At 28.3% G+C, this 16022-nt stretch overlaps 1 protein-coding gene across 1 annotated transcript; it reads right to left on the reverse strand.

Moving 5' to 3' along the window:
- Positions 1-10451: 10451 nt before the first annotated feature.
- Positions 10452-13561, reverse strand: LOC107625472 (chaperone protein dnaJ 6). Its single transcript, XM_016328122.3, has 8 exons — positions 13209-13561; positions 12230-12328; positions 11877-11978; positions 11564-11623; positions 11369-11475; positions 11205-11287; positions 10915-11005; positions 10452-10831 (listed from the first exon to the last, which is right to left on the reverse strand). Exons 1-8 carry the CDS (start codon positions 13314-13316, stop codon positions 10627-10629), a joined length of 855 nt encoding a protein of 284 aa, XP_016183608.1. The 5' UTR covers positions 13317-13561; the 3' UTR covers positions 10452-10626.
- Between the last annotated feature and the right edge of the window lie 2461 nt (positions 13562-16022).

Consider the following 16022-nt stretch of genomic DNA (forward strand, 5'->3'; position numbering starts at 1 on the left):
TATTGCAATTGAAAAAAAAAGAAAAGAAAATGGAATGATAGTTATAGTAGGCAAGTAATAAGAGATGTTAGTGTTGATAGGATTATTTATTTTAGTGATCTAGCATGTATAGAAAATACAAGAATGGATAGATGTGCCTTTCATGCATTGTGTAACATGCTTAAAAGAGTTGGAAGGTTAGAATCAAGTAGGAATATGGGTGTGGAAGAAATGGTTGCCATGTTTTTACATATTATAGCACATGACGTCAAAATTAGAGTAATAAAGAGACAATTTGTGAGATCTGAAGAAACAATTAGTAGGCGGTTTAATGATGTATTACTTGCTATTTTGAGATGTCATAATCTCTTACTGAAGAAACCTCAACCATTTAGCCAGGATAGAATGGATGAACGATGGAAATGGTTTAAGGTAATTTATTTTGCTAATGTTATTAAATCTCATATGGTTGGTGTTCTTTAGGATTGAGTTAATTGATCTGTTTTGGATTTTAGGATTGTCTAGGAGCCTTAGATGGTACTCATATCAAAGTCAATATTCTTGAGGCTGATAAGCCTAGATATCGAAACAGAAAAGGTGACATAACAACCAATGTGCTTGGAGTGGTTGCTCCCGATATGCAATTTATCTACGTACTGGCGGGTTGGGAGGGTTCAGCTGCGGATTCTAGGGTATTGCGAGATGCACTATTTCGCAATGGGTTTAATGTTCCCCAAGGTATTTTATTGAGACTTTAATATGTTATCAAAGTAACCATCTGATCTTTCATTAATTTTGTTCAATTGTGTATGTCACACTAGGTCATTATTACTTATGTGATGCTGGATACATGAATTGTGAAGGATTTTTGGCACCTTATAGAGGACAAAAATATCATTTGAGTGAGTTTAATCTACATAATCAACCTAGTACAGCCCAAGAACTTTTTAATATGAAACACTCACAAGCTAGAAATGTTATTGAAAGGGCATTTGGAGTATTGAAAGCAAGATGGAAAATTTTAAGGGGAAGGTCATTTTATCCTATTAAAACTCAAGGAAGAATTATAACTGCATGTTGCCTTTTGCATAATCACATTAGAAGAGTGATGGTTGTGGATCCTATTGATGAGATAGTAGATCAAAATATGCTTGGAGTAGATGGGGGGACGATCCACCATATTGAGACGAGCGATGCTTGGGGTAGATGGAGGGATCAACTTGCACAAGAAATGTGGAACCAATGGAGGAGAAGACATCATACACGATAATTGTGTTCATTTTTCTATGTATGAGGTTGTCTATTGTAACATTGATTTCATTTTATTGATGTGTTTGCGTTCTTGTACAAGAGTTGTGCGTCTGTTAGTAAATTTTAACTTTTTGAGACTTCTTTGTAACTTTAATTTGGATAATAGTAAAGCTTTTTAATACATATGTGGTTAGAATCGTTGAGATTTGTTTTATATAAGTTCAATTATGGATTATGAGACGAATTATGAATTATTGAATTTTTGAAAATTTAGATACGTATTTTGTGTTAATTTTAATTAAACATATTTAATATTAGGGGAATTTTAGTAAATTTAAAAAATTTAGAGTCAATAATAATTTAACTAATTTTAGTAAATTTAAAAAAATTTAGAATCAATAATAATTTTAATTAAAGATATTTGATATTAGGAGTATTTTAGTAAATTTAAAAAAATTTAGAGTCAATAATAATTTTACTAAAGATATTTGTTGTTAGGGATATTTTAGTAGGGGTATTTTAGTAAATTTAAAAAATTTAGAATCAATAATAATTTTAATTAAAGATATTTGATATTAGGGGTATTTTAGTAAATTTAAAAAAATTTAGAGTAAAAAATAATTTAACTAAAGATATTTGTTATTAGAGATATTTTAGTAAATTTAAAAAAAATTTAGAATCAATAATAATTTTAATTAAAGATATTTGATATTAGAGGTATTTTAGTAAATTTAAAAATAAAATAAAAATAATATTTTATTATATTTATATTTATTTAAAAAATTAGAGTCTAAAAAATTTAATTAAAAATATTTTATTTTATTATATTTATATTTTATTATATATATTTACTAAATTTAATCATTAATATTCTAATTAAAAATTATAAGGGCATTTTGGACAAAGTATTCATAATTCCTAAATATATTAAATATGAACCAAACAAAAACTAAAACATTCCTAGGCATATTATTAATATTCCATAGATTTTATTTTTACAAACCAAACATAGGAATACTATATACTTGGTAATATTATTCCAAGGAATCATATTCCTAATAATGATATTCCTAGACATAAAAATTAATCCTTGAACCACACACACCCTATATAGATAAATTATTGAGAAACTTTTGTTTCTCACCCTTCTCTTCATACCATCTTTAGGAACGATGTAATACGAATGGATACATTACTTGATTGAGTTGAAAAGACCAGTACACTAGTAGGAGCGGAATATTAAGGACATAGATACGAAACGTTAAGTACTTACTCAAATTCATGTATTAAGGATGGAGAATAGGCGATTGTTTTAGTCATAGTTATTCAAAGTAAGAGAATTAGAATTCTCTGTGTATCTTATTGTATCTTTATAGAGTGATTACAATTGTGGCTATGATGTTTATTTTTTTATATGATTATTTGATATGAGTAAAGTTTGTCATTGTTTTGTCTTTATAATTTAATACACCCATTTTCTGTATTAGTATTACTATCTACTTATATTTTTTAACTAATAATGATTCTAATTATTAAGGTTCTTGCTATTTTCAAATAATTTTAAAAATAAAAAAATTAGTTTCCACTATTTTTTTATAAATTATTTTATATAGAAATTTTAATTTTAAAAATTTTGTAAAGTTTGAATATAACAACTAATATAATTTAAATAAGATTTAAACTTAATTTAGAAATATTAAAATGTTACGACTTTTACAAAGAGTGAACTGCATTTTTTTTTTAATTTTTAATGAAGAACACCGAGGGAGAATTGTGAAAAATGTATATGTTAAGGTGAATTGTAATTAAATAATATTAATTTGAACAAATTCCTTATAATATAATGTGATTTTGGCATGTTCTACTCTGTTTTTTTCTATTCTTCACCATTTTTTTCTATTTGTTTTCTATTTTTATCATTTCAGTACCATGAAATAAGAAAAACAAAGGTGAGTGAGAGAAAAAAAAATGAAGACTGACGTCAATTTAAAGGTATATTATAATAGTTATATTCTACTACATAACACTTAAGAATATAAGATTCTTATGTAAAAATTCATGTGTATTTATTATTTATTGTTTCTTTCATAATATAGTTTGAACAAGTTAAGAGTGTATTTTTATTAAAATATAAATCTTTAAATATTAAAGTGAGTAACAAATTTTTTGCATATCCATCTTGTGTTAGCATTATGTGAGTTCATGCAATTTTAGATCATGTATATCACTAATTAATTATGATATATGGATATTGACATGGATATAGGATATAACACAATACGAAATATATAGATACACGAATTTTAAATTTCTATAAAATACGACAATACGGCATATATATAAAATAAAGTATTTTTATATAAATTGTAACAATATTTTAATATTTTATTGATATTAAAATATAAATTAATATTTTTAATATTTTTATTTAATTATATAAATTATTTAAAATATTTTTTATTTTAATAAATAATAATATATTATTTTTAAACTCATTTTAAGAATACATCTTAAGAATAAGGTTAAATACACTGACACGTGATGATATTTAGGTATATCCAAGTGTGTCCGAAATTTTTTTTTATTTTTTATTAAAATATTGTTAGATATAGAACACACGCGGTTGGATGATTATCGATAAGTGTTGTGTCTGAAATATGTCCGACACATAAATACGACAACTCAGCAAAGTATCGGTGCTTCATAGTTAATGAAACAAGTATTGAAAAAATATTTTCAATATATCATCAAACTCGATTATAACTATTAGTTATAAAGTTGTATGTTAGATTCAATTAGTTACTTTTTAGGGTTGAAAAACTTGACCCGTGCAAAGAATGAAAAGGTTATAATAGTAAAAGAAAAGAGAAATTTAAAAATTACTATGAGATTGTTGATCCAAATGAAGATGGGATCAAGTGATAGCACTATCGAGGCATATTTGACAAATGCACTAACAAACTAATATTTATTTGATAAGTTATCTTTTATATATACTCTTGATCTTAAGATTATGCACACAAAATTTTTAAATATGTGAATATAGGTGTATAAATTAGATATTTATATTGTGAATTTATATATTGTATAAAATAAAATTATTAAAATCATAGTCCAATTACTCTTTAAGAAAATAAAGTTGTCATTTGGATATACCCTTATTAATTAGAAGCACATTAGTACCGCCATTGTACTTTGCATTGTATAATTTTTTTAATGTTGTTATTGTTGCAGACCCTCTTATTGTGATGGACAATAAATTTATTGTTGAAATAAAATTCAGTTCTAGAAAAATTTTATGATTACAACTAAAAAATTATATCGTTTGTAGAAGTGTGAGTTACTAGACATGAGTCCGAACATATGACATTTTATACCAAATATGTACTGTATGAAACAACTAGGATTGTCTTATTAGGACTATCATGATTAAAAAAAGTATTGTTGGGAGATAAAAAGATATCACAATAGCTACACTTGTATTTGAACTATCATTTAATTTCTCAAGATCATTCTAAATTGAATTTAGACACCATTGCAAAAGCAAAAAAGACAGTAGTAAAAGACGTCAAATATCTAAAGTTTCGATCTATGATTTCAAAAGTTTATTAGAAATTCAATTACACGATAAGTTACTACAAAATATAGTTGGCTAAAGAAAAGTTTGTTGAACAATTATTTGGTGATTGAAAAATTTCTTATGAAATATTTTTCATATGGTTTGAATCAATGTGTCAAAAAGAGTCATTAATAGTTGTGCAATAGAAATTATACCTGTTTATTATCAGTAGGAATTGGTGTAAGATGTTTGCATACTAAAGTGAGTCTTTTTAAGTTTCTAACTTTATATTAGAGAATTTAGACAATAAAAACCACTTATACAAATAGACGACACATACTTATATGAAAAAAAAAATACGAAAGAACTCTTAGTTATAGTTTCACATGCATTTTATAAATTTAACATATATGTCTCACACACCTAAGTGATGCAGCTCTGTGGGTGTAACCATATCTACCACACTCATATCTATTTCTAATAGGGGTTTTGACCTTCTTCGAACATTTTCGACATGATTTGTGATACCAATCATTCTTGCCAGAGTTAACTAAAACTATTGTACCGGCAATCTATATAGACCCGTCCTGCAAATAATAGCAATGAAATTAGACTAAGTAGATTCTTGTAATAATTGTTCTCGCCTGTGTTGAGCTGATGACTTCTTCTATAGTTTTAACAACAACATCTCCCTTTTTTTAGCTCGTCGGCACCAAAACGCGGGCCATGATATGAAACTTGACTAATTCTAATCGAGTTTGCCGGTTTTTCAGAAAGCCTCCTACAAAATTATTAAATACCGACATCACAACCCGTACACACAAAAAAATTTCTTCTCGCATAATCACTCATTGTGGATGTTAACTAATCTGTTACGAAAATCACTAACCTCTTCCAAGTCAGGATTAATACGTAACTTGGAATACTCAAAGTGACTCTGCACTGATGTTTTTTCTATAAGAGAATATAGATTATTGTGAGTCACATATTCTTGGATTGTTAATGCCATTAATAGTAAGCAAAACAACAACCCATTTGGTGTAAATTCATACCATTCCACCTGCTCAATTTAAAGCATTGAGCTATAACTATCAAAAGCTCCACCATTTCTTCCTCGAGATATGGTAGAATCTGGTCTACCATTTCTCCAAACAACACACACCTGCTGTTGTTTCTGCATCACAATGTTAGAATAATAGAAATTTTGTTAATAAGTGCAGTCATAACCAAAGTCAACAAATTAAACTACTATTGAGAACTCTTATTCAAGGTCTTTGATAAAAATAGCCAAACGCTTAGTCTCTCTGCCTTTGCTAGTAATCAACTCTCTTAGATCCTCTTTTTCAACGACTTCACCAATGACATCTACACAACAATGAAAGGTCCAAACCAAATTAATTTTCTCACACGACACATTTGTTAGATAAATTTATAACTGATAATTTTTTTAACTTTTGCATTATCTATGAGTATTGAATCATCGATCTTGTCAGCTCCAAGCAGCTCCACGATAGGCTTAAAAAAAATGCCTCCAGAAAAAAATGGGATGCGGTATCGGAAGAACAGTGGTCTTCTGTGCAAAATTGATGGCCCATCTATTTGTAGTCAGTAGGAACACTATTAGAAACCAGAAAATAATCAGATATACTATATATCCAACACACTTATTTTGATATCCTGAAGAACCATCTCAATGCCATTGATTTCCTTGTCATTGAATCTATTTGGAACTTTCCATAAGTGCACAACATAAACCTTGAAATTCCATTGAAGTTTTGTTGGATTAACATTCATTAACATATATATTTTTGCCATGTTTATGCAGGTTTGGAACAAAAATAAACTCACTATTTTTTAGTAGATAACACTCTAAAATAGTTTCAGGTTTAACGTAATGGTTCAGCACGTGTCCTGAGCATCATTTTATAGGTAAGTTTGAATTTTGAAGAAGATGAAAATATGATTTTACTGTGCTAGTCTATTATTTTATTCACATAGTTGTATATTGTTTAGTTTTCACGTGTCAGTTAGTGGAGCTATGCACTTGTCAAGTACAAAGAACTCCACTTGTTGAGTAGCAACCTATCCACTATATTCTTATAATATAGTAATAGATTACAAATTTTACTAGTATTTTAGACTTGTTAAATATTTTTTGGCGATTCGAACAGATTCGTCTTATTTTTGGGAAGGCCTTAGTAAGATAGGATGGATAGCCCGCTTTAATCTTTAAAGAAAAGATAGGGTGATGTGATGATGTTGACAAAAAGTAGAGGAATTTATGGTCGAGTCGATCTCAGACTCGATCTTAATAGTCCATTAGGTTTATTTTTGGACCGATTCGAAGTAACCCAAAATAAATCGGGTTAAACCGAATCAACCTCTTTATTAAATTAGTATATATAAATTTATAAATTTTATATAATAAATTAATAAAATTTTATTTTTTAATAATTAAATTTAACAAGTAATATCATATTCATGTCAAAATAAAATAATTTAAAACAAAAATAATATCATATAATATAAATATTAATTACAATATAAAAAAATATAATATTTTATTATTAATTTCATTTTAAAATATATTTTTAATAAAAAAATAATTTCAAGCTGGACTCGGACGCTCGGTCACGTGAAGCATAATTGGAAAACAAATCTGACAAAATATGCGGCAGATTCAAATTGGACCAAATCTTGAATACTCCTAATAATAATAATGACATAGTGTATACATAAAGAATAATATTAATGAAAAGAAAATAATTAACTTGAAAAAATGTAGAATTAAAATATATTTTAGATATCAGAAATTAAATTAAAATTAAATTAAATATTAGATATATTTTAAAATTTTTTTGAAAAGTTAAAAAAAAATTATCTTTCTATTTTTATTTTGGTGGTACAAGATGGCATCAACTTATGAAATGCAAAGTGTGGAGTATCCATAAAGCAAGTAGATTTTGCTAATTTTGATGATATTCAACTTGTCCTAAATTTAAGCTTGGCAAAACCTATCCCGATTAGCTTCAATCGGCATTACTTTTTTTTTGTTCCCTTTATTACTATTGTTAATTATTATTAGTTTATTACCATAACCAGTGGAACTTCTGGGATATGTCTAAAATGAACTCAACACTTATGTGTTTATTGAATGTGTCATATTTATATAGACCATTAGATTTGTTTAGATTAAAATCAAAGGCTAATATAAAAGAAGAGTATTGATGAGCTCTAATAAATACAGAATATCATAGTACATAAATAAATGCTTTAAATAACAATACTTTAATACACAATACTTTAAATAGCAACATAATCTTTTATTCTTAAATAATTAAATATAAAATATATAAATACAAAATATCTAAATATTTTTATTTATTAAAATCAATTATTATGTAAAAATTTTTTATAATATTAAAAAATTATATTAAAATAATATTTTAAACTATAACATAAAAATATAAAATTATTAAAATTTTATTTTATATTACTTGATAAATAATTCGATTATTATATTCAAAATTTATTAACTAACTACTTTTATTAAAGTATATAATATAATTTTCCATAAAAATATTTTTAAAATATAATTTACGTATATATAGAATTGTATAATCTACGTGTGTGTGTATATATATATATATATATATATATATATATATATATATATATAATGTATTATATATAATATTTTAAATAAATTATATTTTATTATATATAAGTTAATAGTAATTAGTTAGTTATTACTTATTAGACTATTAATTTTATTTAACACATTTCAGATACTTCTATATCAAATAATGCCAGTTTAATTGATCCTTAAGTCCTATTTGGTTTTCTTCAGCATACTTCACTTCACTGTGAGAGTTTGATTTGGGTAGTGTGCTGAAAAAAAATAAAATAAAAAAAATCTTTATAGAATTATTTTATCAAATTTATTTTTTTCTATAATAATTTATTCATTAGGTACGAATTTAATTCCTATATACTGATAAGAGTAAATTTTTTTATATATATACATTTACGTGTATTATTATGTCATTAAAAATATAATTTACGTATATATAAGATTGTATAATCAACGTATATATATCATGTATTATATATAATATTTTAAATAAATTATATTTTAAAAATATTTTTATGAAAAATTATATTATATACTTTAATAAAAGTAGTTAATTAATAAATTTTGAATATAATAATTGAATTATTTATCAAGTAATATAAAATAAAATTTTAATAATTTTATATTTTTATGTTACAGTTTAAAATATTATTTTAATATAATTTTTTAATATTATAAAAAATTTTGTATAATAATTAATTTTAATAAATAAAAATATTTAGATATTTTGTATTTATATATTTTATATTTAATTATTTAAGAATAAAAGATTATGTTGTCATTTAAAGTATTGTGTATTAAAGTATTGTCATTTAAAATATTTATTTATGTACTATGATATTCTGTATTTATTAGAGTCCATCAATGTTCTTCTTTTATATTAGCCTTTGATTTTAATCTAAACAAATTTAATGGTCTATATAAATATGACACATCCAATAAGCATATAAGTGTTGAGCTCATTTTAGACATACCCGAACTTCTAAGGCATCTTTAATCCAAACATGTGACGCAATTTCATTAGAATTTATGCATTTGTGATTAGAGACTAGATAAAATTTCCAAATAATCGGACCATTCTAGATTACCCCACTAGCAGCATAAAGCAGGCAACCACGAATGCTTATAATTAAGGTTTAATTATTCTGCTGGTTTTATAGTTTTGCAAAATTTTTAATTAGGTTTCTATATTTTTTTTTAATTAAGTTTTTGTACTAAAATTTTTTTTAATTGGGTCCCTACATTTTGTTTTTCTTTTATTTAGGTCGCTGTATCAATTCTTTTTTTTAGTTGGGTCTCTATAAAATTAAGCCAATTACTATTAAGAGGGACTTAATTAAAAAAAAAATTTGGTGCAGAGACCTAATTAAAAAAAAATATAAAACCTAATTAAAAATTTCACAAAATTATAGAGACCAACAGAATAATTAAACCTATAATTAAATTTATTAACCCACATATATCTGCTGATGCTTCAAAAAATTATTGAGAGCGTTGAAGTCATAAAAATTGTTTAGACAACCGCACCAAATCAATCAATTCCACTATATTAATCGAAAATCAACTACTAAATCAGTTCAGTTCATAATAAAAACCATTTAATAATAAATCAATCAAAAAACCAAAAAATCGATTAAACAATTAATTAACTAACTAACCAATCCGATCTTTTAGCAATTAACTAAATGGTATAGTCTTCCCATACTCAATTAAGAGATTGCGAGTTCAAATCTCTTATCTTTGGTAAAAAAAAAAATTAACCAATTTAATAAAGTATAAAAAACTATTTTTACTAAAAAGTTATATATTTTATATATAATTATTTTACTGAAATTATCTTTATACTTTTAAATCTCTAACTATCAATTCTATCACCAATTTAATTTTCAAAATCTTAAAAATATCACCAACATTTAATTTGAATTTAATTGAGAGCAGTTTTGATACCACATTCAAAAATAGAATGAAATTGATTTTTACTTTTTGCTATTATTTCTTTTGGGTGGGGGGAGGGGGATTTTAGTATAGTTTCAGTTCTAATTTAAAATTGAAATTAAAAGGAGCTACCTTTCACTCTTTAGCAGATACATTAACATGCAAGTAAACTATCAGGTACTTCAGTGAAAAAAAAAATAACAATCTCCACTTGCATTACCTAATTTAACGTTCATACTCAGAAGAAACTATACAAACATTAAGTTGGTTATTTCCGCTTTGATTTCTTTGCGGAACGTCGGCTTTCCATCTTCCTTTGTGCAGCTTCAAATTCCTCTTCAGAGGGTTCCGGCACATTACTTCCACCATATTTTGAAACTAGAGATGAAAACATAGATTCAAACTTGTCTCTTCTCTCATTTCGACGTTGTGAGATGATGGCATAAAGATCTGTTTCTGGTTTCTTACTTGGTCTGCAAGATGATAAACATCATTATTTCCTAAACTAAAATGTAAACAGTATAAGGCAAGCCCAAGACTTCCCCGATAAACTTACTTGACCCTCCTCTTTAAAGGACTAGTTGGTGGCTTGATTTCTGATATTCTTTTTGCCCATTTCTTATAAGCTTTTGTTTCTTTAAGTTCTCCTACAGATATAAAAAGAAAAGGTATAGAATCAAACACAAGGATCAAGTAAGACTTTTGCCTATGTTAATATAAGCTGAATCTCCCAGCTACAAGTAAACGAGCTAATGGTATTCAATCCTCATTATGGCAATATAAACCTTAAAAAAGAGTACATGTCTGACTGGAATTCGGGGAAATAAAAGCTTATAATGTTCTTACCAGCTGCTATGGCCTCATCAAGAATATCCTTGAATCGGTGAGAATCAAATTTGGGATCAGAACAAAGCATTGAACAGAATAGCCTGCAGTGGGAAGTCATACCCAAACTTACAATAAAGTCTTTTCAGAAAAATGGCTCTCACTCATCAATATGCCTTTCTTACCTGTTCATATGACACTTGCACTTCTTGTACAAATCAATCAAATCATTTTTCTCTGAGTCAGATCCCCTATAGTTTGCTTCAAACTCCTCAATATCAGATTCAGTGACCTGTTAGCAAGTATCATAAAACCTTGTAAAGGCAAATAAGAACTGTGCAACAAGAAATCAGAACAAAATCAGGATCAACGCAAACAACCTTCTTGTACATTGTTCTAAAGTAGTTGCGAAGATTCTGGACAACATCCCCGGCAAGGTCCTGATTTTCAGAAACAAATATAAATGAATAATGTTGATGTACATGACACACAAAAAAAAAAATGCTGAAATGCTTATATTGCATTCTGCTGTACATAAAATCATCATAACAAGAGCAGATTCCTCCACCAACAGTTGACAGACCATAAAAGTTCAATTTGAATGAATCTAGAAAATGCATATTACAGATATGTTATCTTGTGGCTTCAAGGTTGTAAATGCATCTACAGATATGAGAAATCAAGAACACTCACAGCATCATCAACACAACCAGTCTGATCATAAATGGCTCGCTTTTCTTCATCCCCAAGAATCGAGATAACATTTTGCAGTTGCTGAAATTTTGCTTTAGCCTCCTGTAAATGATTAATTGGAACCATAAACATCAAATTTAATAGATGGTCAGAGGCCTAATTAGACAAAAACCTGTTTGATGCTATTGTTAAATGGAGTGTTCAAAGAGCTTGAATAGTATTTTGCTGAGAAGATACTAAATTTTCATGGATATTTCAAAAATTTTCAGAATATTAAAGGGTACAATGGAATCTCTGGATATCAACATGGCTCCACCCTGCTTACTGTAAAACAGAAAACATTAGATAAATACCTCATCACCAGGGTTTTTGTCAGGATGCAGCCTCAATGCTAACTTGTAATAAGCCTTCTTTATTTCCTGTTGTGATGCTGTTCTCTCTACACCAAGTACCTAAGAGCAAAGAAGCAACAGGTCAGTGTCCAAAATATCAGTGCTCTCTGCGCATTGATACAAATCAAGAAATGGAAACGGGTAATGTCATATACTCATATCTCAAAGAGTAGATGATCACCTAAGGGATCCAAAGTCCAAAGTGCTAATGTTATAAGAAACTGAGATATATGGAATATATTCACAGCAGTTATGTGAAAGTTAAAACCAAAGGACGTCAAATAAAACCAACTCTTGTGAATTAAAGGGGACCAAAAATAGAAACGAAATGGAAATGGTTGCAGCCCATAAAGTTCTATATAAGGAAGACTGTTGGTATGTGATGAAGGGGTAACCTTTAGATCGTATCAGCACATTTTACATGTATGGATTTACATCACTATAGGGAAATAATTGCATTTTTCTCCATTTCCAAATGCTGTAGCAGAAAAATCTTGATTGTAACTTCATATAAGTTGCTCCGAACATAAAATAAAGCTAATAAAAACACAAAGACAAGGACTTATCCCACTAAGTTGATGTTGGTTACACATATCAAACAATGCCATTGCACCCTATCGTGAATCATGTCTATGCTCAATATATCGATGCTTAACTCTCATTTGATAAGCTAATAAAAACACAAACATCATACTACAATATACTAGGCTAGGTTTATTCACTACAGATAGGAGTAAAACAGAGAATCTCTCTTGAAAACAACAATTTATTCTATCAGCTTCAAAAGCAGACTACAAGGAACATAGAATAAGAAATCCCATAAAGCAATAAGCATCGGTAAATATCGAAACTAGAAACTAAGAATCAAAATTGAAATTAAAAAATCGAAAAAGCGAAGAAGATTATCTCACAATTAATTAATCCAAATTATGTCGGGTACCTGATAGAGGGTGTTTTCGTTGTTGTTCTGAGGGGAGTGTGGCTGTTCATATGCGATTTCTTCTTCGTCGTTGGAAACCCTAGATCTCTTCTTATTCTTTGGCGCCATTTTTATTTCTTTTTGTTAGTAGAAGACTGTAACTTGGTCTCAAAGAACTTTCATTTGGCGATGACAAAAATGAAAAGTTGAAAACTGATAAGCGCAAAGAGCAAACAGAAGGAAAGGACGGATCGGGATTAGGGTGCTCTTTTATTGTTCTCGCCACTCGGTGTGTCAATATTTTGGCGCGCTCATTTTTTCGCAAATTATTTTTTATATTGGGATGAGAATAGTGTTTTTTATGGTCATATATATAGTAGGGCGTTAATGAGTTAATGTGAAATGTGACATCGTTTGATTTAGTGTGTATAAATTATTAAATTGGACTTCTTAATTTGTTAGAGAGTAAAAATTGGACCATTCGATTTATAAACTTAAAAAACAAATTCATAACAAATAAAACGAATCTTTTGATTTGATATTAAAAATTTTTTGAGAAAAAGATAAATAGATCTTTGATTTTTTGGTCTATAAATTTAAATTTTTAAGAATTTAAAAATATATTTAAGTCATTGACTTTCTCAAAATTTGAACACATTGATTTCTACTGTTCACTTGAGTTTGTTAAACCTAATAGAAAAATCAAACGTGACTCTCGTTGTACTGATATGGCCGATACGAATACCTACGTGGGAGAGCTTTTAAAATGGGACAAATTAGATCCAGGAATCGATGTATCTAGATTTTGAGGAGGTCAAAAACTTAAATGTATTTTTAAATTCTCAGGAATTTAAATGTCCACAGACCAAAAAGTCAGAGATCAATTGTCTTTTTCTCAAAATTTTTAAAATTCTCCTTACAAAGTAATTGTATCTACCGATTACACATTCCGAAACAAAAAAATATATATACAAACTAATAAAATTGGATAGCACACACTACTCCTCGTCTATAATAAAAAATTTTAGCCTCATTTTTTATTGAGTAAATTAGCAATTCTGTCATTGAATTATCAAAATGCTGACAAAAATAACCTCCACTTTTATTAACGACAAAAATACACTTATAATATTGAAAAACACTACAAAAATATATGTCCGTAAATAAAAATTTATTCCATTAACAAAGTTGGCTGAGCTGTCAAACGGATTTCGTTACATCTTTCTTCTACTTCTCCTTCATTCTCTCTCACTCCCTCCTTCTCCCAAACCTCCCAGAAAAAGCTTACGCCTCACCCTCTTCATTCTCACTCTGAATCTATGGCTGTTGCCTTCCGATCTTCTCTGTCTCGCGCTCTTACACCATACTCCCCGCTTCTTTTTTCTTCTCCCTTCTTCTCACTTTCACTTCTCCAACACACATGCGCTGGGCAACTGAGTCCAAGTAGAGGAGACCCAGAGGAAGCTGCTTGAACTGCATGCAGAGCTAGAAGGCAAGAAGTTGAAGAAGAAGGTGATGCAGTATGAGGCAGTAGCAGAAAAGAAAAAGAGGCAGGCGATGGAGAGTGCTCTGATTTATCTATTTCAACAGCAGGGTGAGGAGCTACTACCAAACATCGTTGTAGGGATAAGTTCCGTAGAATGACAGAGTGAAAAATAGTATATTAGGATTGGAGATATTTTGGATTGAAGCAAACATTTTTTTAATTAGACTATGCAATTCTTTGTAAGAGATTTGTTTTCTTCGTATTTTCATGAATATATTATTTTGTTTTACAAATATTTTTTTTTGTTTTTTATACAAGTTTAGATTCCAAGGTTGAAAATATTAACTCTTAAAATAATAAAAAATCTAAAAAATAAAAAAATAGTTCTATAATATTTTTAAAAAATTGTACGATTTTTTCAGAAAAACCCAAATGATCTATTTTTTAATTTTTTTCATTTAACGTCGCTTTTAAACCGCTGAAAAGTGTCTCAAAGTTTGAAAAATCTATTCGATATTGCGGCGGTTTTCATCCACGGTAACTGTGCCCGAAACCTTAGTCCTGTTTTGTGGCGGTTTTAAAATCGCCGCAAAATACGTGTCAACTTGAAAACATCTAAGTAAATAGCGGCGGTTTTAGAACCGCCGATAAACATGCTGAAAATCGTGTCACTCGCATTTGGCGGCGGTTTTCTGAAAGATTGCCGCGAAATATTAATTTAGCAGCGGTTATACCAGCGATTGCTGGAAACTGCCGCCAAACCTAATCCTCGCGCACCCATAATCATGGCGGTTCAGTGAGCCACTGCTAATCATGAAAAAAAGCGCCAGTATTTTGCGCCTCCCTTGTAGTGAATAATAACTATTTATGACCATCGTCACAGACTGTCCCACGGATAATGAAAGGATCCACAGGACAATAGATCAATCTTGGGCTACTGGCCATTCTGCAATAGACAACGGCTATGAACATGCATAACAACAATAGTATATGGCCCGACAAAAGAATAAAATTACGGTCATAGACATCTTTTACAAAGGTCACAGGTCATGCCAACTGGCATTTATCAAAGATATAAGATGTTTACACCAATTAGATGAAGTGGACAAAAATGTTACAATATTGGTTCGACGTGTATACGTCTTTATATGACCACAACATTTTTTGTCCAAATTACAATTACAAAGTCAAATGATCAAACATAGGCACACATATCAAATTGGGTATAACCAACATATTTGGGATATGCGTTGGGAACGTTATCAATGAACGGGATCCCTCAATGTCGTTCCTTAATACTGCAGAATATTCAAAGAACAATAAATTAACAAATATTATATATCTGAATC

This window comes from Arachis ipaensis, chromosome B2 (assembly GCF_059453495.1).
Source record: "Arachis ipaensis isolate K30076 ecotype BB chromosome B2, ASM5945349v1, whole genome shotgun sequence".
NCBI classification, from domain to species: domain Eukaryota; kingdom Viridiplantae; phylum Streptophyta; class Magnoliopsida; order Fabales; family Fabaceae; genus Arachis; species Arachis ipaensis.

Excerpts from the sequence above, each read along its gene's own strand:
- LOC107625472 (XM_016328122.3), bottom strand. The coding sequence starts at position 13,316 with ATGGCGCCAAAGAATAAGAAGAGATCTAGGGTTTCCAACGACGAAGAA. Across the intron at positions 11,624-11,876 it reads CTGGTTGTGTTGATGATGCT|GACCTTGCCGGGGATGTTGT; the intron begins GTGAGTGTTCTT and ends TCTGAAAATCAG. Across the intron at positions 11,006-11,204 it reads TGATGAGGCCATAGCAGCTG|GAGAACTTAAAGAAACAAAA; the intron begins GTAAGAACATTA and ends TTATATCTGTAG.